General features: G+C 38.6%; 3 protein-coding genes across 3 annotated transcripts; all 3 read left to right on the top strand.

Moving 5' to 3' along the window:
• Positions 1-297: 297 nt before the first annotated feature.
• On the top strand, positions 298-10611 carry ifih1 (interferon induced with helicase C domain 1). The gene is made up of 16 exons (XM_034232382.1): positions 298-838; positions 1160-1331; positions 1462-1578; positions 1901-1966; positions 3878-4095; positions 4688-4898; positions 6220-6437; positions 6927-7028; positions 7114-7237; positions 7346-7561; positions 7886-8142; positions 8244-8393; positions 8529-8690; positions 8950-9137; positions 9283-9382; positions 9801-10611. Exons 1-16 carry the CDS (start codon positions 401-403, stop codon positions 9993-9995), a joined length of 2934 nt encoding a protein of 977 aa, XP_034088273.1. The 5' UTR covers positions 298-400; the 3' UTR covers positions 9996-10611.
• A 68-nt stretch (positions 10612-10679) lies between these two features.
• fap (fibroblast activation protein, alpha) lies at positions 10680-19143 on the top strand. The gene is made up of 26 exons (XM_034232383.1): positions 10680-11061; positions 11246-11327; positions 12446-12535; positions 12649-12743; positions 12854-12928; positions 13080-13132; positions 13263-13335; positions 13551-13671; positions 13757-13911; positions 14562-14659; positions 14771-14900; positions 15003-15041; positions 15118-15216; positions 15313-15383; positions 15480-15533; positions 15630-15754; positions 15916-15966; positions 16379-16477; positions 16968-17037; positions 17129-17323; positions 17509-17563; positions 17651-17750; positions 18137-18195; positions 18280-18352; positions 18507-18580; positions 18702-19143. Exons 1-26 carry the CDS (start codon positions 11059-11061, stop codon positions 18801-18803), a joined length of 2241 nt encoding a protein of 746 aa, XP_034088274.1. The 5' UTR covers positions 10680-11058; the 3' UTR covers positions 18804-19143.
• A 956-nt stretch (positions 19144-20099) lies between these two features.
• On the top strand, positions 20100-21669 carry gcgb (glucagon b). Its single transcript, XM_034232336.1, has 3 exons — positions 20100-20194; positions 21071-21226; positions 21397-21669. Exons 1-3 carry the CDS (start codon positions 20100-20102, stop codon positions 21515-21517), a joined length of 372 nt encoding a protein of 123 aa, XP_034088227.1. The 3' UTR covers positions 21518-21669.
• The last annotated feature ends 197 nt before the right edge of the window (positions 21670-21866 follow it).

Below are 21866 nucleotides of genomic sequence, written 5' to 3'. Positions count from 1 at the left end.
TAATAAAAGCATAAATAGTTAGAAATTCCACACACTTCCCAATATTTATATTATAATATATTGATACAAAGAGTAATATACAATTATGCACGAATGCAAAGCCCTATTAACAGCTGAGAAGACTTTAACAGTCTGTAAATTATGAAAAACTTTAGTGGGTAATATTATGCTATAAAATGCATGAAAATGTGTGCAGGTTTTTGTGAACGTTCAAACCACTACTTATTATGTTCCAACACTGTCCCCCAGTGGCTACATTAATTACTAGGAGAAACGAAACTGAAATGGTTTTGTTTTCCTTGATATAGCGAATCATAAGTTTGGCTGCCAGTAGTTGTATCTCCGTGAAGCCGGCCTGTAGCGTGTTCTGTGCCCGGTTCTCTCGGTCAGGTGAGTCGTAATGGCTTCAGAAAGCGATGAGGGAAAGGAGCGTCTTATTGATGACGTTAGGCCCAGTTTGCGAAAGCGCATTGTGGTGGAGCGGGTTCTAGATCAATTACATACAATCGAAAACGACCAGAAGGAGCAGATCAGACAAAAGGCCAGGAGCGTTAGCGATTTAGCGGCTGCTGATCTCCTCATCTCCGCAGTCTTAAAGAAGCCTCATGCCCCTGGCTGGTTCCAAGCATTTGTGGACGCTTTGATACATTCAGGTTGTGAATATGCAGCGGACTGCATCCAGCCTGACAACCCTGTTGATGCGGCAGTAGAGGCAGAAAATGATTACTGTGTCAAGCTTATTGAAATACTCTCTCCCAGTCTTATGGACATGAAGACGGAAGTGGTGAACCTCGAATGTTCTGCTAAAGAACTAATCACCCAGGATGACGTTGAGAAAGTAAGTTGTGAAGTTCAGCTGTCAAATGTATTTCTAATATGCGCTTATGGGATTGATTGATAAGCATCACATGATCTTGATATAAAATAATAATTAATTCCTTACAATATGCATTCACAGTACAGGTGTAGTAAAAACTGTCAATACATGAATATTCAAACTTGGTATTGTTTTTCCAGCTGGTTTGTAAAAATGGTATATTAGATGTATTTGCGGTGATTTACCACAAGATGGCAGACGAATGCACTCATTTCCTCTGCTGACGACTGCACTGCAATCTGATTGCATAACCAGTCTTTCTGTTATTGTCATATGTTATAGATTAAAACTATAACAGCAAACGAGGGGAACAGGGGTGGAGCCCGTGAGCTTCTGAGAAGTATCGTGAGAGGTCGACCTGGATGGTTTTCTCAATTTCTTGAAATTCTGCGTGGAACTGATCACAAACGCCTGTATGAGCTCACTGGAGGGTCATCTGACTGTGACAAGACAGGTGACTATGTACAATAAACGCAATCATTTCAGGGAATGTCATTAGGACATGTTGAGTATCTGTGTTGAGTAGGAATGATTAATCATAGTACTACCAAAGTGTGCTTTATCTCTTTTTTTATAACCCTCAGTTGGGAAACTGCTTTCGCTGAAAGATGAACCGATGGAAAGTGAAGCAGCAGCTGGAAGCCAGGATAGCCCCGAGTTTATGGTCATCAGCTCTACCAACGAGCCTCCTGAAGAGCAAGGTCTCACAGAGCTGTTTCATTCAACAGAGTGAAAAAATATATATATTTAGATCTCAGGGATAACAGCTTACAGCAGTCCTGATTTAGTATATATTGAACATGTTAAGCCAATTAACTGAATTTGGACAGTAATAATGTCTAGAAGGAAATGTGGTTAGGTCACCAAACATATATTTACTCAAGTACCCTCAGTGGTGTATATCTATGTAGATACATTTCATTCAAGTTTTTATATGAATCTATAAAGATGGATTTTTGCTGAAACAAAAGTACTGCATTTGTTGAATATGATTTTTTTATACCCTAATTGATATATTTTCAGACCTGTACCAAGGGGTGAGCGCTAAATCCAGACAACTGCCAGACAGCGTTGAGCCTTCAACATCAGGTGGGACTGATTTACCCCTGCTCACGCTTATTTTATACTTTTGATGTTTTTTTAGGACAGTATTCACAAAGCAAGTTATGGTCCAGAAAAACACACAGTCAACATAAACCCAGAGCGAGATAAATATATGCTTTATGTGTATAAGCCGATGATATTGCAACATAAAAGTAGAAGGAGTGTGTTTTGAACATCCTGCAAGTGGAACATTTCTGCCTGCTCCACACCAAAGAATATGTCCCATGTGTGTACCATGATTAACCACACAGAGGTCAAAGAGGACAGAGCATAGCAAGCGTTTCAAAATGAAAACCATATGCTATATTGCCGCATTGTAAAGGAAGGGTTTCATTTAAGTGCCTTTCCGACTCTCTGTTTGCATAACAGATGATTGCCTTCAGAATAATCAAGGCAGAGTAGAGACACAAAAGAAGAGGCATATAGACTAATGACTACTGGATATATTTAGAAAATATGAAAAAAGGAGGAAGTGTCTTTGACTTTCTAAACTTGAGATAACAGTACAGTTTGTCTCAATAGCATGACTGGCCAGAGTGTCAGGTTTGAACAGGAATGATTACTTGTAAGATTGTTCCACCAGATTGTGAAACTTATGCATGTGTAACCTTTTTTCTTACTCTTCTAAGATTAATTCTACCGCGCTAAATCAAACTGAAAAATAGGCCTGTGGGTTTTCTGTTCTTATTGGAACGGTTTTAGACATAGCTGGTTGTTGACTTCCAGCTCTAATAAGTTTAGCGTCTGGGATCTGTTGGTGAAACTCGGGGGGCCACACGGGCCACTGTTTACTTCCTTTTGTTGTTAAAGCTCTACCTTGCCATCGGCACAGATGTGTATTTACTCCCATGAAGTTGCTGGAAATAGCACTTTAACCTCTGGCATACCAAGGCTGACAAGGGAAATTAAAAGCTGTCTGCAGTGAAGGGAAAACAATTTCTTGGAGTTTGAACTCATAACTAGGTAGAAATGTAGAATCTGGAGTTGAAGGGAGCAAAGAAGGGGGTACACGTATATGTGCATGGTGCCTTAGTCATGTTATATCCACTTCACCTGAACTTGCTCCTGTGGGTATTGTCCACAGTATCTGACCATTGCATGTATGATATATGTGTAATGTGTGTATATGTAAAGCGCTTTGAGTCATTGAAAAAGCGCTATAATAAATGTAAGGAATTACTATTATTATCCACTGAGCAAATGACTCATAGCCTGCCGGTGACTTAAAGTCTGACTGAAGTGGATCATAGCAAGTCTACTGTCCTTGCACTCAGGAAAATGAGACAAAATGCTGCCACGCTAGGCCACAAGAACAGGAAAAACATTGCTGAGAATTACAGGTGATGAAATGAAACAGTCCACGCAGCTCAAGAAAATCTAAAATGTTAATAAATACATGCAGATGTAAGCTGGTGCAAGGAAGTACTCTGTTTGTTTTTTTGTATAAGTTTAGGCAGTTAAATTGCCTCTTATCCCCCTTTAGCTTTGACTCAGCTATAGATTTGTTATGATGTTTATACTTTACAGTGTTTATTTATTAACTTATACATGAGTGTATATGTGTGCCACTTACAGTAGTACTTATTCATGTGTTGTAAAGTGTTCAGAGTGTTAATTGTGGTTTAAATCAGTTGGTTTACCAATGAAAGTGAACAGTTGGAAAACTCAGTGCTTATGGTTTAAATGTAGAACATATTCCATGAATTCAGTGTGTGTGCATATCGTTTGGTTGGCATTTTTTATAGCTGCTTTAAGAAAAACATTCCACCGCAAGACTAAAACCACGAACAATGACAAGCCCAGTCGCTTCCTGCTGGTAATGCCTTGTAATTGTGGGTTGCTGACATAGACTAGAAGGTTTTGTCTGCATGTCTGACCCTCTGCTCTGAAATACAGATCCTGTAGAAGCAGCCGGAGGACCAGAAAAAGATGATATTGTTCTTCGAGATTATCAGATGAATGTGGCTAGACCTGCCTTGGAGGGGAAAAACATCATCATATGCCTCCCGACAGGAAGTGGTAAAACCAGAGTTGCCGTTTATATCACCAAAAAACATCTGGACCACAGGAGGAAAGAGGGGTGTTCAGGGAAAGTTATCATCCTGGTTAACAAGGTACAGCAACCCAAGTCTTGTATACCTGACTCATTACTTATCCCTTTAATGTTGACCTACTTATGTCCTTTTTCAATTCCAAAGAAAATATTCTGTCAGTCAGTCAGTCAATATATACTTGTGGGTCAGCTCACCACAAATTACATACTATAAGGTTTAGATATTCCCCTGCACTTTGGTACTACTTCACATGATTTTCTCTGCACTGGAGTGAATCACCAGCTAATCCAGATATACAACTATTTAGTAAACAGCTTGAGAAACCGTGACTGTATGTTACTCACACTGATCACAGTGTTTCATTCTGGGAAGAACTAAATTAAACTTAACTAGGTGTGTCTTAGCAGAAAGGGAGCGTCTCACTCTGATCCTCAAACAACATAATCATCCCGATCATACCACAACTTGTGATGACAACAAAGTCATAACAGCAGTTATTGTGATTATAACAAACACACCCTAAATCCACAGGAACGTTGTATAAATGCAGATATTTCTTGTTTTTTTTTATTGAGTTATTTATTTAGGTTATTTCTTAGATTTGTAGCATGATGTCATACAGTTAAATGTGCTTTACTCTGTTGTCCTGCAGGTTCCTCTTGTTGAGCAGCATTTTAATGCAGAGTTCCAACCATTTTTGAAGCACACGTATAAAGTGGAGCGAGTCAGCGGAGACTCCCAGCTCAAAATCTCTTTCACAGAGATCGTGAAGAATAATGACGTCATCGTTTGCACAGCCCAGATCCTTGAGAATTACCTGGAGAGGGCTAACACTGGAGAGGACGAAGGGGTGGACTTGAGTGGTATGAATTTACACTATAATTTGACAAAGAATCTTCTCACACAAGAATGTATATTACTTTTCCTTGGCTCAATCATTTATTTTTGTTTTAGTAAACTTACCAGTCCAAAACGCAAGCATTTAACATGGAAATAAGGTCACAACAACACTTTTTTGAGGGGCTTTCTAAAACATTTAGTAGTGTATTGGTTTAAGCCTCGACAGATTTTGACAGGTTTTGGAATAGAAAGCCATCCGGAGGATTCATAACATCTCCCCTGATGATACCTGACAGGATCTTGTCAAAGTCTTCTGGCTCTGCTGTTCACTCTTGTTGGCACTCACCAGTCCAAGGTGGAATAGCCACCTCAGTGGAACATATGCTGTTTGTTGAAACGCCTGAGAGCATGTCCTTTTTTTATTTTGTTCCAATCTCCTGCCTTCCAGGCCACACGTCTGTTCAAGCCATCAGTGTGTGGCTGATCAAATTCACATGAGAGCTTCTATCACCCACAGTACATCAAGCTGCCACTCCTCCATACTCCTTTCCTCCGGGGACACATTTGTGTCTATCTGGTTAAACTTGTACTGTTTGTGTGAATGAATATAATTCACCCCTCTCATACAAAAATGGGAAACAAGTCAACGCTATCTTTAAAGAGTTCATTGTGTGGCTGAAACTGCAGCGCCAGGTTCCTAGAAAAGTGCTGGTTTGTGTGGGATGAACTCTCTTACAGAAAGTTGTTATAATCTGTGAGTAAAATTCACCTCTATTTATTTGAGAAACACAAACAAAGGACATATAAAAAGCACTGCTTGTTTTAGAAAATTGTAGTCCCAGGACAGTAATGTAAGACTAAGAAATGGAGAAATGGAAATATTATTGGAAAGCAAGCAGTAATCTTGCCTAACAATATTCTTACCGAAAAACGCTTCAGAAACTCACTCACCAGTTATTTTTGTTCTTCTTTTCCTCCACGTTGCTTTGTATCCCTCTGCATTGGTGACATCACGTCTGTCCCATTCTTGTGACTGTGATATATCAAGCAGTGTAGGGAATTTCTTCAAATGTGGCACGTGGACACAAAGGTGAACTGATAAGAATTTGGTTAACAAAGTCGCTGTGACCTTACAAAACTAAATCATTTTAATTACACACATTTCCAATAGGATCAAATGATTAAGCTATGGATGTAAACTCAAACTGTACTGGTTGGCCGAGCCATACAACAACAAGGCGATAATTCTTGTTACAACTAGACTATTTTGCATCAAGATTGTACCATTCTGCTGTACAACACATTCATTAATATGCTTGGTTTTCACGTCTTCTCTTCTTGTAGATCTGACACTGATCGTGATAGATGAGTGTCACCACACTCAGAAAGGGGGAGTGTACAACCACATAATGATGCGATACTTGAAGCAGAAGCACAAGAACATAAGGCTGAAGAAGGAGCAAAAGAAGACCTTGCCCCTCCCTCAGATTCTGGGCCTGACTGCCTCACCAGGGGTCGGGGGGGCCACCAAAATGGAGAAAGCTGAGGACCACATACTGCGCGTAACTACTATACTCAGATTCCCTTAGACAGAAGCAAAGACGACATATTAGCCTATGTGTATGACATATAAACTACATGTTACATTCTTATGCATCTACTATAATATTAGTAGTTACTATGGCCTCGGAAATCACCAAGGAGCTTTGTCTAATCACTATTTGATCATGTTTGGCAATGATCATTTGATTACATTTTACTGCTGTGTGTGCATGATAAACAACATCATCTTAATTTAGTTTCACTTTTAAATCTTTTGTTCATCTTAATCGTAGCTCAGTTTCCCCGCCTTAGTCATCACGGATCCTGTTCATCCTGCCAAGCTGGTTCAAATTGTCCCCTCGACGCCTGCACTCACACAGGCCATAACGTTTCTTGCTGCCAAAAGTCCAACATTGAAAACAGCCCTTTGGCTTCAACTATCCTTGACATGCATCAATGTCTGATGTTGATTCATTCCAACAATGCATGTATGTGTCTCTCTTTGATAGATTTGTGCAAACTTGGATGCTTCCAAAATCATGACAACTGACCTTGGCAAATTCAAAAGGGAGCCAAGGAAAAGCATTCAAACTGTTGAAGACAGAAAAGAGGTATTGTAGTTTGGCCTCATGGCAGCTTTTTGATACAGTATCTCTGTGAGTAATGGCATTAACACTGTTAACACTGTCCTTTCAGGATCCCTTTGGTGATGTCATCAAGAACATCATGAATGACATTCATACCCATGCCGAGCTGAATCCCACCTCTGACCTTGGCTCTCAGACCTATGAACAGTGGGTTGTTCAAAAAGAGCGGATAGGTGAGTAAAATCTGTTGTGCTTTTATAAAAGCCCTTTGCCCAACTTCTCTTTTTGAGAGCAAACTACCTGGCATCTTGGATCTAAAAACTTGTCTCAATCTATTTTAGCTGCAACGGAAGAAAATCCGAAAGTGCGGGTTTGCGCAGAACACCTCAAACAGTACAGCGAGGGCCTGAACCTCTGCAACACCATTCGCATGCGTGATGCCTTGAATTTCCTGACCGAATACCAGGAGGAAGAGAAAAAAAAAAAGAAATCACCAGATGCCGAGCTAGTCATAAAAACCACAGAAACCGAGCAATTCCTCTTCAATTTGTTTGAAGGTATTGTTGTGACTTTTTGTTTCAATACACTCATACTGTATGTCCTGGAACATTTTAAAACAGTATTTAATCATATGTTTAATCAGAATGTTTTCTTGCTCATAGATAAAAAGAATGGGTTTAATCATATTTGCAAATACACTATAAGGCTTAGTGATAGCTTAGCTTAGCATCCCTTCCCCTCTGTCTCCCTGATTTAATTCTGTCTCTACAATAAAGGCACCTGATGCCCGAAAAAGTCTTAAAGAAGGAAATTAATGGATGACTTAACTTCTAAAATGATGCAAAGAATGAACTACTTTTTCTCTGAAATGTGTCTTGCAGGGAAGAAGAAGGAGCTGAAGCAGCTGTCAGAGAAACCAGAGTTTGAAAATGACAGCCTGTCAAAACTACGAGGTAAAGTCCTGCATGAGTTCACTAGCAGAGATAAGGCCAGGGGCATCATTTTCACCAAAACCCGACGCAGTGCCATTGCTCTAAGCCAATGGATTCAGGAAAACCCCAAGTTTGCTGATGTTGGAGTGAAAGCTTACCATGTGATCGGAGCAGGAGATCAGAGCGTTGTAAAACCAATGACCTCTGTAAGTACACATTACACAAACTGCAGCACATTTGTCTCTTCACACTTCAAATCTAATTCATACCATACCTCACCCTCTAAATACAAATGTGTGTATATTAGGCAGAGCAAAGGGATGTGTTGACCAAATTCCGCGACGGTGAAGTCAACTTGCTGATTGCCACCACAGTGGCTGAGGAAGGTTTGGACATCGCAGCGTGCAACTTTGTTATCCGATACGGCCTCGTGACCAATGAGATTGCTATGATTCAGGTCAGTGATTTCAGTGGTCAAATGAATTATAACCTGTGGTGTGTGTTGCAGATTATCACTTATATTTTCATTAGGACAGGCACCAATGAAATATTGGTGGTTGCTTACCATTGACTTTATCATAATCTTTTGCAGGCTCGAGGAAGAGGAAGAGCTGAGGACAGCAGCTACACACTGGTCGATGTGAAGAACTCTGGAGTGGCCGAGAAGGAGTGTGTCAATGAGTACCGCATCACCATGATGAACAAAGCCATCGACAAAATCAGAACCTTAAAACAAGAAGACTATGACAGAAGGGTACGTCGACTTAAAACTGTGTCCTTCCTTCTTTATGTCCATTCTTGAGTGCCATAGCTCAGAAAAACTTAAGGGATTTAAGTCAACTTATTTTAAATCTGGCGCAAGAAAAACTTATTGGATGATGGTGTTTAGAGGTGTGACAACAATCACAACGTTTTTGACCATAACTCAAGAATGAATATGTTAATTCATACACTCTTGCATATACATATGCACATACAGGTGCTCTCAGTGATGTTTTTTTTCCTTCCCTCAGATACTCGAGTATCAGATGCAGGCTATCATGGAGGGGAGGATGCGAATGAAAAAGAAGCAGCAACAACAAATGCAGACTGAGAAGGGTGAAGTGAAGTTTAGCTGCCGAAGCTGCAGCAAGCATGTCTGCACCGGCGAGGACATCCAGATGGTCGACGTGCACAGAGTCAATGTCTCATTAGAGTTCAGGTAATGATTACTATTCAAAGTCGACTTTTTACATTATTCTATGATGTAATAACCATAGTTGGATTGATGTTCTGATGAGGAATTCTACAATGCCTGCATATCAAATGTATCCAACATCATATTAAATACTAACCTTTTTGTTTAGAAAACTGTTCATCAAGAGAGAAAACACTACTCTTCAGGAGCGGCATTTTGATTCTGAGACTGAGACCAATGACTACATAGCATGCAAAGACTGTGGACAGGTAAGTGTATTCAGCATTTGTATAAGTGTTGGGAAACACACTGTGTTGCTTTATTTTCACTTAATATGAAGTTACAGCCTCAAGGCTGCATATTTCACTTAGAGGGACCAGTTTTGTTTTTAAACTGAATAAGTGGGAAGTGGGAAATGAGACCATTCATCTGCACTGAAAAAGTGAGGGAGAAATGAGTCAGAATCCATAAGATGTAAACTAAAACCAGATGATTCCATATATTTTCATTCAAGGCCAGGACTGCCACATGTTCTCTGGTCGCCATTTTTCTCCCAAATTCTATTTCAGCTGAGAGCACAAATGGCATTTTGTGCAAATGTAAAAACCATCAAAAAATATGCTAGTATACATGCTGTATTCTACCATATCATCCCCTTCATGTTAGAAAACCTGATTTCTGTTGTAGAGATGGGGTTCCATGATGCTCTACCGAGGAATCGATTGCCCCTCCCTTCACGTGAAAAACTTTGTGGTGACGTTCAACGGTAAGAAGAAGACCAAATGCACCAGTTGGAGTGACCTCAAAATGAGGTTTCCTGACTTTGACTACATCAAATATGGGAGTCACCAGTTGGGAAAAAGCTCAGACGAAGATGACTGACTGAATCACAACTGTGCACACTCGGTAATTCTCACAAAAGCATATTGTATCTTCTCTTTAGCTTGGACAGCATGAGATGCTGTACCCTTTACACTGCAATGTTCCCTGAAGTGTCTGATAACTGATGGTGGGGAATGTAAGCATGTGCTGCAAAGCATTAACAATATTTGCATCATCTTTTGGGGAAAAGGCTTATTCACATTATGTAAGATTGTCAAAATATACATTCTTCATTGGTGGTGTTTGGGTATTATTTGCTTTATGTTGAAATAACTGTTACTGAAATAACAAGCAATTACAAAATGTGTGTTCATTTATTCGGCATCACTGATGCTAAAAAAAAAAAAAAAATGTCCTCTCAAACCCCTGTGGTCTCATGAGATTGCAGCCGCTGAGTCTGTGATAGCCCCTCAGAGCCCACCTGTCACATAAATGCAGATAAACAGGTGCTGCTGATTTTCCATGAAATCCAACTGTTGAGCCAGTCACAGCGGCTATTTTTAGAACCATTTCTAAATAATGTTTCCTCATACAGAAAGTCACCTGTGTGTCTGACTGGCTGTCTGAGGAATGCTTCTCAGTTGTATTATCAATCAATAAAGGTGTGTCCACTCTCTGGCTTGTACTTTCACTTGTTCATTACATGTGCTGAATTATAAAGATTGTAAACACTATTATAGTTGTTTTCCCAGGTGGTAGCTACATCTGTAGCTATAGCTACTCCTGCTTTCTCAGATTTGTGGAGGGAATGACTTGCGCCCTTGATGAAAAAGCGACTTCTTAAATAACAGCAAGTTGTGCGCTCTTGGAAAGTTGTGCAGGCTGCAGACTTCAGGGAGGCATCTCTGCTGTCGGACTCCTCTCAGGAATGCAGCGGGAAGTGTGAGGAGTAGGAAGGAGCTCACTTTTCTCATGTTACCAAATGTAGTGTAAAGCCATTGTTTCGGGCGTTTGGCTGTGAGAGTATGTTGACCGGGCTGCTTTTCCAAGACTTTAAACTTCACACCATCGACCTTCAAGGATTATTAAAGACTGAGAGCTTCGCGGCGACCACTTCTGCATCATGGTCAGTAAAGGATTTATCAGCTTAAATAGTGAGGAAATACAAATGACATTAGTAAATGGACATTAGGCTACTTATTATTGACAGTATGGAGCTCACTTAATAGACTACAACAGGAGAACATGCAGCGTCCGCGTGTTTTGTGAGATTTCCAGCAGCAGTTTGTGAAACTTTGTCACCTTCACAGGGCTGCAACAAGATGCTGTGGGCTGTGGTGGGGGCTGCTGTCGTCATCACGTTAATAACGATCCCAGCAGTTTATTTCAGCAGTAAGTTAACGCTCAGGCCTGTCTGTGCTTTTCTTCCAATCTGCGTGTCTGTGCAGCCTATTTGAAGCTAACCAAAAACAGCTGTGAACGCTAATTTCCAAATCAACTATTACAATGTGTCTGCACTTGATTGGTCCATTTCAAGTATTTGTTCTGGTTTTGAGAGTTTTTGTGGTCTAAATTAGTTAATTTCTTTGTTTTCTGTTTGTTTTCTTTCATTGACAAACTTGTGTATGAAAAGACAATGGTGAACGGGATATCATTCATAAACTATGTCTTATGAGGATTGACAATAGACTGCTGTTGGAAGTTATAGCGCCACCTCGTGTCAAAGGATGGACGGTTGTTTTCATTTTTAACAAAGATCAACATTTTAGATTGTTGCAGTCGTGAGAAGCACACTCCAGTAGGCTTCAATTTACCAGAGGTGGGAGCAGTATACTCAGCTGCATTCAAAAGCTTACTCAAGTAAAAGTGCAAACGTATTAACATAAACAAAATACTTTAAGTATCAAAAGTAAAATGACTTATTATACAGATCTGTCCATTTCAGAATAATATATATTAGCCTATATGTCTTGATCATAGTTAGAGATGAAAAGTGTTATCAAAGCTGGTAAAGGTGCAGCTAGTTTTAATGACTTTGGAGACTGATTTGAATCCAGGTGTAACTAAAGTCTGATTTAAGTGTTGATTATATTTCACATCATTCATCCAAATCTGCAAAGTAACTAAAGGTATTAAATAGATTTTGTAAAAGTACACGATTTACCTCTGAATTGTAGTGGAGTAGAACTGCAAAGTAGCAACAAATGGAAATACTCAAGTAAAGTACAACTATATCAAAATTGTACAGTACTTGAGTCAATGTACTTAGTTACTTCCTACCTCTGCAATGTACAAATACCAGTACTCAGCTTCAGTATTTTCATTTAATGCTACTTTGAGTATTTGGTGCTAATACTTGTTTACTTTTGCTGGAGTAATGTTTTAAAGGCAGGGCTTTTATTTGTAATAGTTACATTTAAATATTGAAAGTCTGATCACTTCCTTCACAACTGGACTCCTGATACTGTTATTGGCGTGAGCCCTCATGCAGCACATGTGCATCATTTCAGAATCTGACGGAGCCAAAAAGCCCTTCTCCTTTGACGATTACTTCAACGACACCATTAGGTGGAAATCCTACAATTTGTATTGGATATCAGGTATCATAAACAGTCAATCATATATTTAACATACAGTAGGTTGTTATTAAGGAAAATAATATTAATAATACAAACCTCTCACAAGCATATTTATTTTTCTTTTATTTCTGCAGACAAGGAATATCTGCATAAAACAAGAGATGGGAATATCTTTCTCCATAATGCTGAAACAAATACGGAGTCCATTTATTTGAGCAATTCAACCTTTGTAATATACTTTGATTTTCAAATGTAAACATTTTGTAACAATTAACCCTGTTCATTAAAAAATAAGCATTCATATTTTATACATTTTTTCCCAAATTGTGTTGATTATAGACTCAAGTGGATGCCACAGATTACATGTTGTCGGGTGATTATAAATACATCGCTTTTGAAAGCAATTTCACAAAGGTAAGAAACTTCTAATCGATGTTCCCCAGTTTGTTCACCAGAGTTTTTACACAAGCTTTGTCTTTTTAGGAGGTCCTTAAATGTAATCGTCATTAAAGAAAATCCTGATAGTAAATATCTGAAAACTAGTTTTTTGTTTGAACTCCAACAGAAATGGAGACATTCATACACAGCGTCTTACTCCATCTATAACAGGGAGAGTTCGTAAGTGGTTGTTTTATTGAGAGATACAGTATTTCATCTTACAATATGGAAAAATATATCAGAAGAATACTTATACAGTAGGCAGTGGTTTAATTTAGTATCACCCTTAATTGTTTCCATATCTTTCCAGGACATTTGTTACACCTGTCAATCATCCAACTATTGTGCAGTTCTTTGCCTTCGCCCCAACAGGCAACAAATATGTAAGTAAACTATTTCTTCAAGTTGCTTTCTGTGTCCTTTACATTCAGTTGAAATGAACAAAATGACTGCTGTTTCCACATGACTGCCGTAGTATGTGAGGAAAAATGGGAAAGGAAAAAAAAAACATTAGACTATTGCAGAAAGTGTATTTGATGAAGAAAAGCTGTGAGTATGGGTGTGTACTTTATTTGTAATCATCAACTACATTTTGCAGGCCTACGTGTCAGACTATAATGTTTTTTTCAAATCCAACATCACTGCTGAAGTTGTACAAGTCACGAACAATGGGAAAAATAATGAGATCCTGAATGGTGTCCCTGACTGGGTATATGAGGGTAAGTTTCTTTCACTTTCCTTCATACTGTATGTGTCTCTATATGGAGGAAGCTTACACATGTTCTTTTTCTCCATCTATTTCAGAGGAAGTGTTTGCATCAAACGGGGCATTATGGTGGTCATCAACTGGAAAATTCTTGGCATATGCAGAGTTCAATGATACAGATGTTCACAAAGTGGAGTTCTCGTGGTATGGGGCTGCGCAGTATCCTGAAACAGTGGCTTTCCCATACCCGAAGGTGGGGGTTTCATGCAGTATTCTGATATGTCAATATTTAGTTAAAGGTCACCTAGTATGCAAAATCCAATTTGTAATGTCTTTTATACATAAACATGTGTCCTCTCTGTGTAAAGAGATTCTGAAGGTTTCAGGAAAAAATATTCGCTCGCTTTTTGTCCTGATCCATTTATATAAAAGCCTGTCTGAAAATGAGCTGATCAGATTTTGGCCACCTTGTGATGTCATACCGATGTTTTGGCTTGTGTAACCTTTAGCCAATAACCAGCCAAGGTAACCCCCGCCAACCTTATCACCTGAATCTCCTCCTAGAGCACCATTGTGTCTTTTTAACCAAATATCTCTCAGAGGGGCGTGGGGAGGGGCTCCTTATTTTCATCTAAGTAACAGACAGAGAATCAGCACTTTTGAAACAGGGCTGAAACAGAGGGGTTTATGGGATGCTACAATGATCTGTTTAGTATTTTGATTCAAACACTTCAGAGACTTGTTTTGTATATATCTGAGACCTATAATATATTGATGAAAAATAGTATAATAGGGGACCTTTAAAGGCAGTTCTCTGTTTAAATGGTCCATAACTTATCTTCCTGACACTCTCATGTTATATTTTGTTTATCAAGAGTTTAACATTTGATGTTTTTGTTGCAGGCTGGCTCTCCCCTTACCAAGGTGAAATTGTTTGTGGTTGATGCCACAAATCCATCCATCCGCTCGCAGGTGGTTGCCCCCGCTTCTGTATCTTCTGGGTCTGTATATTCTTTAGTTCATAGCATCACTTAAACAGCACTGAAAATAGAAGCAAATACAATATCCTCATTGCCTTCCTTACCTTGTCACTTTCTGTTTCCTTTGCTCAGTGATCACATGTTGTGCTCAGTGACCTGGGTTACAGACGAGCGCGTGGCTGTGCAGTGGGTCACAAGGAAACAGAATTACGTGGTTGTACAGATCTATGACTTTGATGGAAGCAGCTGGCAAGAAAAACAGGTAGCTGTCACTCTGCTTCTCTGAATCACAACCAACGTGTTGACTTCAGGGTCATGTGAGGAAATTATAATTAACTGCAATAAATGTCTCTGCTCTCTATAGAAATTTGAGCAAACAAGCAAGACAGGATGGGTCGGCCGTGTAAGTTTCCAGAAAGTATCCACCAAAATGAATTGGATTTGCTGTTTATGTTTACTAAATATTACCTTTTTTTTAGTACATGCCCTCACCACTTTTCTTTGCTGATGATAAAATCAGTTTCTACAAAGTGATGAGTGACGCTCAGGGCTACAAACATATTCATTTTGTGAAAGATGTAAGTATATTTGAATTACATACACATTCAAAATATACTGCACAGTAAGTCATCATGTCTTCTGAGTTGAGTGTCATATTCCCTCATTGTGTGAAGGGCAAAGCGACACCTATTACCTCTGGAAAGTGGGAAGTCATCTACATATCCAAATTAACGAAAGATGCCATGTAAGTGATGATGCCATACATTTCTGGCAAAACTGCATAGCATGATATTAATTCAATATACCTAAATCTGACTTTAACTTAAACTTTTTTCAACAGTTATTTTATTAGTAATCAGAACCAAGGAATACCTGTGAAGAGAGATGTGTACAAGTAAGGAATTAGTGTTATGTGTGATTTAATCTTGAATTCAAGGAATACTACCAGACACATTAGCTAATTGACCAACATGAGCTGTTTGTTTATCAGGGTGTTGATTGGAGGCAGCCCTTCTACTCCTCAGTGTCTCTCATGCAGCCTGCATAAGGACAGGTGTCAGTACAACTCTGCTTACTTCAGCTTTGACGCCTCTTTCTACCGACTAGACTGCTACGGTCAGTTACCCAACAACATTTCCTCTTAAGCAATAACTCACACTCAATGTGTTGGAGTTATTCGTGGTGGGCAGCAGCTGTGATCTGAGACTGCTAAAGTCATACAGATGACTTGATGTATAATCATCTGTTTGTGTATTTTCTATTCTTGTCTTCACCAGGACCTGGGTTGCCCCTCTACTCGCTGGTGGACAACAGGGGCTCCGGTGCAGGTCCGTAGACGCATTGTTGCCCATTGTTGAATTCCTTAAAGCAATTGTATCACTTTACAGTTAAGTTATATTGTCATCTGACTTGGTGTAACTCACAAATTTGCAAAGACGGAGATTCATGATTATTTCTTTATGCTTATTATTCATGAAATAACACTGTACTCATTAAATATATTAATAACTATAAACCGGATCAGGTTCTGGTCTTGTAGAGTAACAACAAAATGACACACATCTGTTTTTCATTGTTACTGCTACTCTCAGTGTCAATTCTTCATATCTTACAACCCTAAATCTAGACAAGTTCTATGTTGTAAAAGGAGAAATATTTTTGATATTCGATTTTGAATACGTTTTTTTTGCACATCAGTCAATTTGAGTATGACATTAGCCATTCAACTATCTTTTTCAGAGCTCTCTGTTCTTGAGGAGAATAAGGGACTGGAAAATATTCTGTCAGAATTCCAAATGCCAACAATGAAGTATGGCACGCTGAAGATTGCGGGATATGGTGAGACGATACTGTACATTTCCATTTGTCTGTTTTTTCCACACATAGAAAAAAATATATATATATATATTCATACTTTTTTGTGTAGCTTTTAAGATTCCTCGTTAAAGTTGCGTGAGCTTCATATTGAACCATGAGTGGTTTACAAACCATAAGTAGTGAAGAAAATCATGCAATGTAAAGGGAGAACAGAGAAATTGTACTGTAGTCTTCTAGTGTCTCTCTCCGAACATGCACAGTGAAACACCAAGTGAAGACCTTCAATAAATAAAATATTTATCATGCGGGAGGATACTGTATATACTGTATATGAAGTTTTACTTTGAAAGAGTGACTGTACTGGTGATAAGTATTGAAGTATTTAGTTGTAACTGTTGGACATTCTCGACCAAAAACATTCATATGTATGACATTTAATGGATAGGACATTTTATATTTGAAACATATGTTTGTCTTTTTTTAAATGTCACAACTTGTTTTCACCTGACAGATCTTTGGTATCAAATGATGTTACCACCAAATTTCAAGAAGTCTAAAAAATATCCTCTTCTCATTGATGTGTAAGTTAAAACACTCAATGCTCCATACCAATATAATTCATTGGAAATTTAGAATGCAGAATAATTGATGATAAAATGCTGACCTGTGCAGGTATGGGGGGCCCTGTAGTCAGGGGGTGGACTATCGCTTCAAGCTGAACTGGGGCACGTACCTCTCCAGCTCACACGGCATCATCGTCGCCAGCTTTGATGGAAGGGGAAGCGGTTACCAAGGAGACGAAATAATGCATTCAATCTACAAGCGCCTTGGGACGTACGAAGTGGAGGATCAGATATCAGCTGTGAGGTAAAGTGTGTCCAAACATTCAATCACCTCATGTTATACACTGTAAGGTGATCTCATTTGGTGGCTGATTAGTGATGTCACTTGTTCATAAAGAATTTATAACAAAGGTTTGGTTCAATGGATATCCAAATACATGTCCAGAGTCTGCTGTTTTTGTTACCTAATAAACGATTTGTGTGTTGTAGGAAATTCATCGACATGGGTTTTATTGACAAACAGAGAATAGCAATATGGGGCTGGGTAAGCTGCTATATTTATTTTTTATTGACCTGAAATGTAATCCAATGTCTTTTGCATTTAATAAATGTCATCAACTCTTACCTTCAGTCCTATGGTGGTTACGTCACCTCAATGGCCTTGGGTGCTGGAACTGGACTCTTCAAGTGTGGAATAGCAGTTGCCCCCGTGGCAAAGTGGGAATATTATGGTTGGTGTACAAAGCACTATATTCCCCTTTTCACGTCATTACCACAGCGTAATTTAAAGAGTACTTAACTTATTTAGCATCACACTTTTATAACATCATTCAAAAAGTAAAAATCATGGAGCAGCACCAGAGATATCATCTTTTAGTCCCATGAAACCTTTTCCCTTGGCAAAACCTGGTCATTATTTTATCCACAAAGCAGCCCCACCACCAGCAGTTTGACTAGAGATTGAGATGTGTTTGCTAGTGCTAGCTACCGTAGCCTCTTGCCTTTTTAGCCCCAACCAACACACACTCTAGTGACAAGACTTCAATGTGTAGATTCCTTTGAGATTCAAATGTCTATTTAAACTCTGAATCATATTATTGAAGTGTTTATTTTGCAGATGCAGTGTACACTGAACGCTACATGGGGATGCCTGCAGATAATTCAGACTCCTATAAAGTAAATTTCACACGAGTCAGCATAATCACTGTTTATTTTGGCTTGAGTGTGTTTATAAAAGCAACATTTTCATTATTTCTACAGAATTCTGCAGTGACAGCTAGAGCAAAGAACTTCAAAACTGTAGATTATCTTCTGGTTCATGGCACAGCAGATGGTACGTTTCATCCAAATACTCTTTTCTCCAGCTTCTGAGCATGTGATAGCACTATTTCTCAACAGTGTACACACTAAAGCCTTGCACGAATGGACCCTTTTAGCCTTGAGCTTTGGTGTTAAGTCACGTATTGAAAGCACTGTCTTTCCTGTAGATAATGTCCATTTCCAGCAGGCAGCACAGATCTCCAAAGCTCTGGTGGAGGAGGAAGTGGACTTTGAGGCGATGGTAAATATTGGCTCAGTGAAGTGAGAAGTATTGACTTAATGGTGTTGATTTAATGAGAAATAACGGCCATGTGGTATTTTACAAAGTATATGCACTCATCTGATTCTCCCATTAATTTCAGTGGTACACTAACAAGGACCATGGACTTAGAGGATCAGCCCACCATCATACATATAACCTCATGAGCCACTTCCTGCAGAAATGCCTTGTTAAGCCCAAATAAATGTGAAAAATGTGACAACATTTACAGTATGGTGACAAGACTTTCGTATTTCTAATGTTTTTTTATTTTATTGTATTAATATTCTGAAATGTCAGGTCAAACTATGTACATTTGTTTTTTGTATGTGCAATGGATGTTTGATTGCTCATACATGAGCATTCGTATTTTATGTGGACTTAGGGAACATTTTTCTGAATATCTGATATTATAAACATTGCTAAAGCCTTTGCATGCGTTCATGGTTGAAATTAGCCTTTTTTTATGTGAATATGATGTCATTCAATATATTTGTTTAAATGTGCATTCATGTTCTGTTGAATAAACATTGTTTTATATAACAGTTTCATTAGTTCGATTTTTCTCTCGATCACATGATTTAGTCACATAATCTTCCTATTTTACACATATACTACAATTCAAAAATAATTGTATTGTCTCTCTAAATCAGAATCAGAATACCTTTATTAGTCCCACAGAGGGAAAATGTACATTGCTAAAGCAGAAAAGAGCCAAAGACAGCTTAATGTTACCTAAGAAGCAGGCATAACAAAAAAGATTAAAGATTAAAAAAATATATTATAGTAAAAACAAAGTTACACAACTTACAAAAATCACATCCTGTAACAGTTCTGAGGATTTAGCAGCCAGGTATATATTGAACAGTTATTAACGGCATATATATATATTGCAACGCCAGACATGTTTTAGTTTAATCTTGTACATTTTTCCATCAAGTTTTAAAGATAATTTATCATTCAAGAGATGTGAAGAGAATCCAGGATTTCCTTACAAATAAAGCTTTGCTGTCTGCACATGATTAACACAAAAATAGTTTTTTCCCGACACTAAGAGAGAAAAAGTCATTTCAACACATTTGGATGCCAGTATTTGTCAGGGTAGAGGTCATGTTTGATTGTGACACCTGAATTAGCAGCTTTTACCACAAAGTCAAATACGTTCAGTGGACTGAGAGGGAAGCTGACTAATGGGTTGAGAGTAACAGAGGATCTGCTGAGGTCTCAGTGACGGGGGAGTCACCTGGGAGAACGCTCCTCAGCTCCACTATATAAGACTGAACAGATCAAGAGGGGACCATTAGACAGCTTCAGAGAGAAGAAGGGCAACCATCAACGCACTTTACAATCCTTCTCAGACACTCCACGGAAAGGAGCACAGGTGAGCATTTTTGACCCTTCCTATCTTTAGACATCCAAACTGTGAGGTTTTATTTATTTTATGCTGTATTGGAACTTTCTCAAAGTGTCTTTATCTGCTCGTTTTTCAGAAGCTCAAACTATGAAAAGCATTCACTCTTTGGCTGGATTCCTGCTCCTCATCATGATTCAAAGCAGCTGGCAGGTGCCTGACCAGGACTCAGACCGAAGCCAAATGTAAGATCAGCTCTCAGCTTTGTCTCATTCACATCAAATTCACATCAAAAAATCCACTATCAAGCATCCTTTATGAGAAGAACAATAACGTCTTTAAGTGTCTTTGGTGAAACGAATCTGAGCTTCGAAAAATAAATGAAGCAAATATGTTATAGCTATCAACCAGATTTAAACAGGATGTAATGCCTCCTGACACTTTTTATTTAATTTATCTTTATTATATATATTTCTTGGTTGAGATAGCTTCAGTTAGCCTTAATATGCTACCTTAAAATACTACCATTGACATAAGAGGAAAATGATTTCCAGTGCAAATAGACCAAATGTAATTTACCATTATGTAAATGTTAATTCTTAAAGAGAAAACCAGTAGGAACAGCTATTTTAGTTTCCATAGGAGATTATGTGGGTTTTCTTTACATTTAGTTTGTTGTTTAATTTAACTTATTGCCTTCCTTTAAGTGTTTTTGCATGTATTTGATTTTAATATTCATAGGTTTTAATTCAAATATGTTGTCATCTGTTGCTTAATAGACGCTATATGACTCAAAACTATTGCAGTGTTTTTAAATTTTTTGACCATTCAATTTCACAAGTAAGGATACCAGCATTAAGAAGATACACGTTTACAGAAATAATGCTTATTCCGAAATATATAAGATCATTGCTGGTTCAGGGCGATGCAGCAGGATAGTTGTGGTGTGGTGATACTTCAGATAGTCTAACTGCCTATAGGGGAGTTTGCTAGAGAGAGAAAAAAGGCAGGGAGACGATGGACATGAAAAATGGTGGTGTGTGTACTGACATATAGAGGACGTGGAGTGTTGGAGAGGATATTTTGTCAACTTAAGCTTTATTACTCTTCATTATTCCCAGACTATTGGCTGAGAACTCCATGCTGGCCGAACCCATTGAGCTCCCAAACATCAAGAGGCATTCGGAGGGAACATTTTCCAACGACTACAGTAAATATCTGGAGACAAGAAGAGCACAAGACTTTGTCCAGTGGCTAAAGAACTCAAAAAGGAACGGGTGAGTGTGCCCTCTTCTTACTGGACTGCTACAACTTTGTGTCATAGTAGGAACTTGAGTGGATATAGTTATACCTAACAAGTTTGTCTTCAATCATATTAAAACTGTATGTGTCTGGTATTGGATCAGACAACACAATTATATTAAGAGTCATTGTGTTTCATCTACAGGAGCGTATTTAGACGCCATGCAGATGGCACCTACACCAGTGACGTGAGCTCCTACCTGCAGGACCAGGCGGCCAAGGAGTTTGTGTCCTGGCTGAAGACCGGCCGAGGCAGAAGAGAGTAAACTCAACAAATCTCCCTAAATAATGCAGCAACTCACACCGAACCTGTGCTACTATATGTTTCACAATCTGTACTAGACTTTTTTTCTTGGTCCTGCTATTAAATTCCCTTCATACAAAGCTCTGTTGGCCTTCAGTGGTTGGAGGAAATGTTGTTCAAATGCAAGAAGTATGTTTGAAATGTGTCTCAATCATAAATGCTGTGTGACTTTATATCAAGCCTTCATATCACCGTTCATTTTGTTCCCCTTTTGGCATTTTCATCTTCCTTCTCACTTAAAATGTGTATGTTACAATCAAATTACGATTCTGAATTGCTACTTCCATAATTACACCTGTAGATAGTCTCAA

Source organism: Gymnodraco acuticeps, unplaced genomic scaffold (assembly GCF_902827175.1).
Source record: "Gymnodraco acuticeps unplaced genomic scaffold, fGymAcu1.1, whole genome shotgun sequence".
NCBI classification, from domain to species: domain Eukaryota; kingdom Metazoa; phylum Chordata; class Actinopteri; order Perciformes; family Bathydraconidae; genus Gymnodraco; species Gymnodraco acuticeps.
This window is presented reverse-complemented; position numbering and strand designations above follow the sequence as displayed.

What these genes read in the sequence shown, in the direction of transcription:
- ifih1 (XM_034232382.1), top strand. Translation starts at nt 401, where the DNA reads ATGGCTTCAGAAAGCGATGAGGGAAAGGAGCGTCTTATTGATGACGTT. An exon ending in ATCTGACTGTGACAAGACAG is followed by an intron (nt 1,332 to 1,461) that starts GTGACTATGTAC and finishes TATAACCCTCAG; the next exon opens with TTGGGAAACTGCTTTCGCTG. An exon ending in CTGTTGAAGACAGAAAAGAG is followed by an intron (nt 7,029 to 7,113) that starts GTATTGTAGTTT and finishes CTGTCCTTTCAG; the next exon opens with GATCCCTTTGGTGATGTCAT.
- fap (XM_034232383.1), top strand. An exon ending in GCAGCTGGCAAGAAAAACAG is followed by an intron (nt 14,901 to 15,002) that starts GTAGCTGTCACT and finishes TGCTCTCTATAG; the next exon opens with AAATTTGAGCAAACAAGCAA. An exon ending in AAATTAACGAAAGATGCCAT is followed by an intron (nt 15,384 to 15,479) that starts GTAAGTGATGAT and finishes TTTTTTCAACAG; the next exon opens with TTATTTTATTAGTAATCAGA.
- gcgb (XM_034232336.1), top strand. Translation starts at nt 20,100, where the DNA reads ATGAAAAGCATTCACTCTTTGGCTGGATTCCTGCTCCTCATCATGATT. An exon ending in GACTCAGACCGAAGCCAAAT is followed by an intron (nt 20,195 to 21,070) that starts GTAAGATCAGCT and finishes CATTATTCCCAG; the next exon opens with ACTATTGGCTGAGAACTCCA. An exon ending in AAGAACTCAAAAAGGAACGG is followed by an intron (nt 21,227 to 21,396) that starts GTGAGTGTGCCC and finishes TTTCATCTACAG; the next exon opens with GAGCGTATTTAGACGCCATG.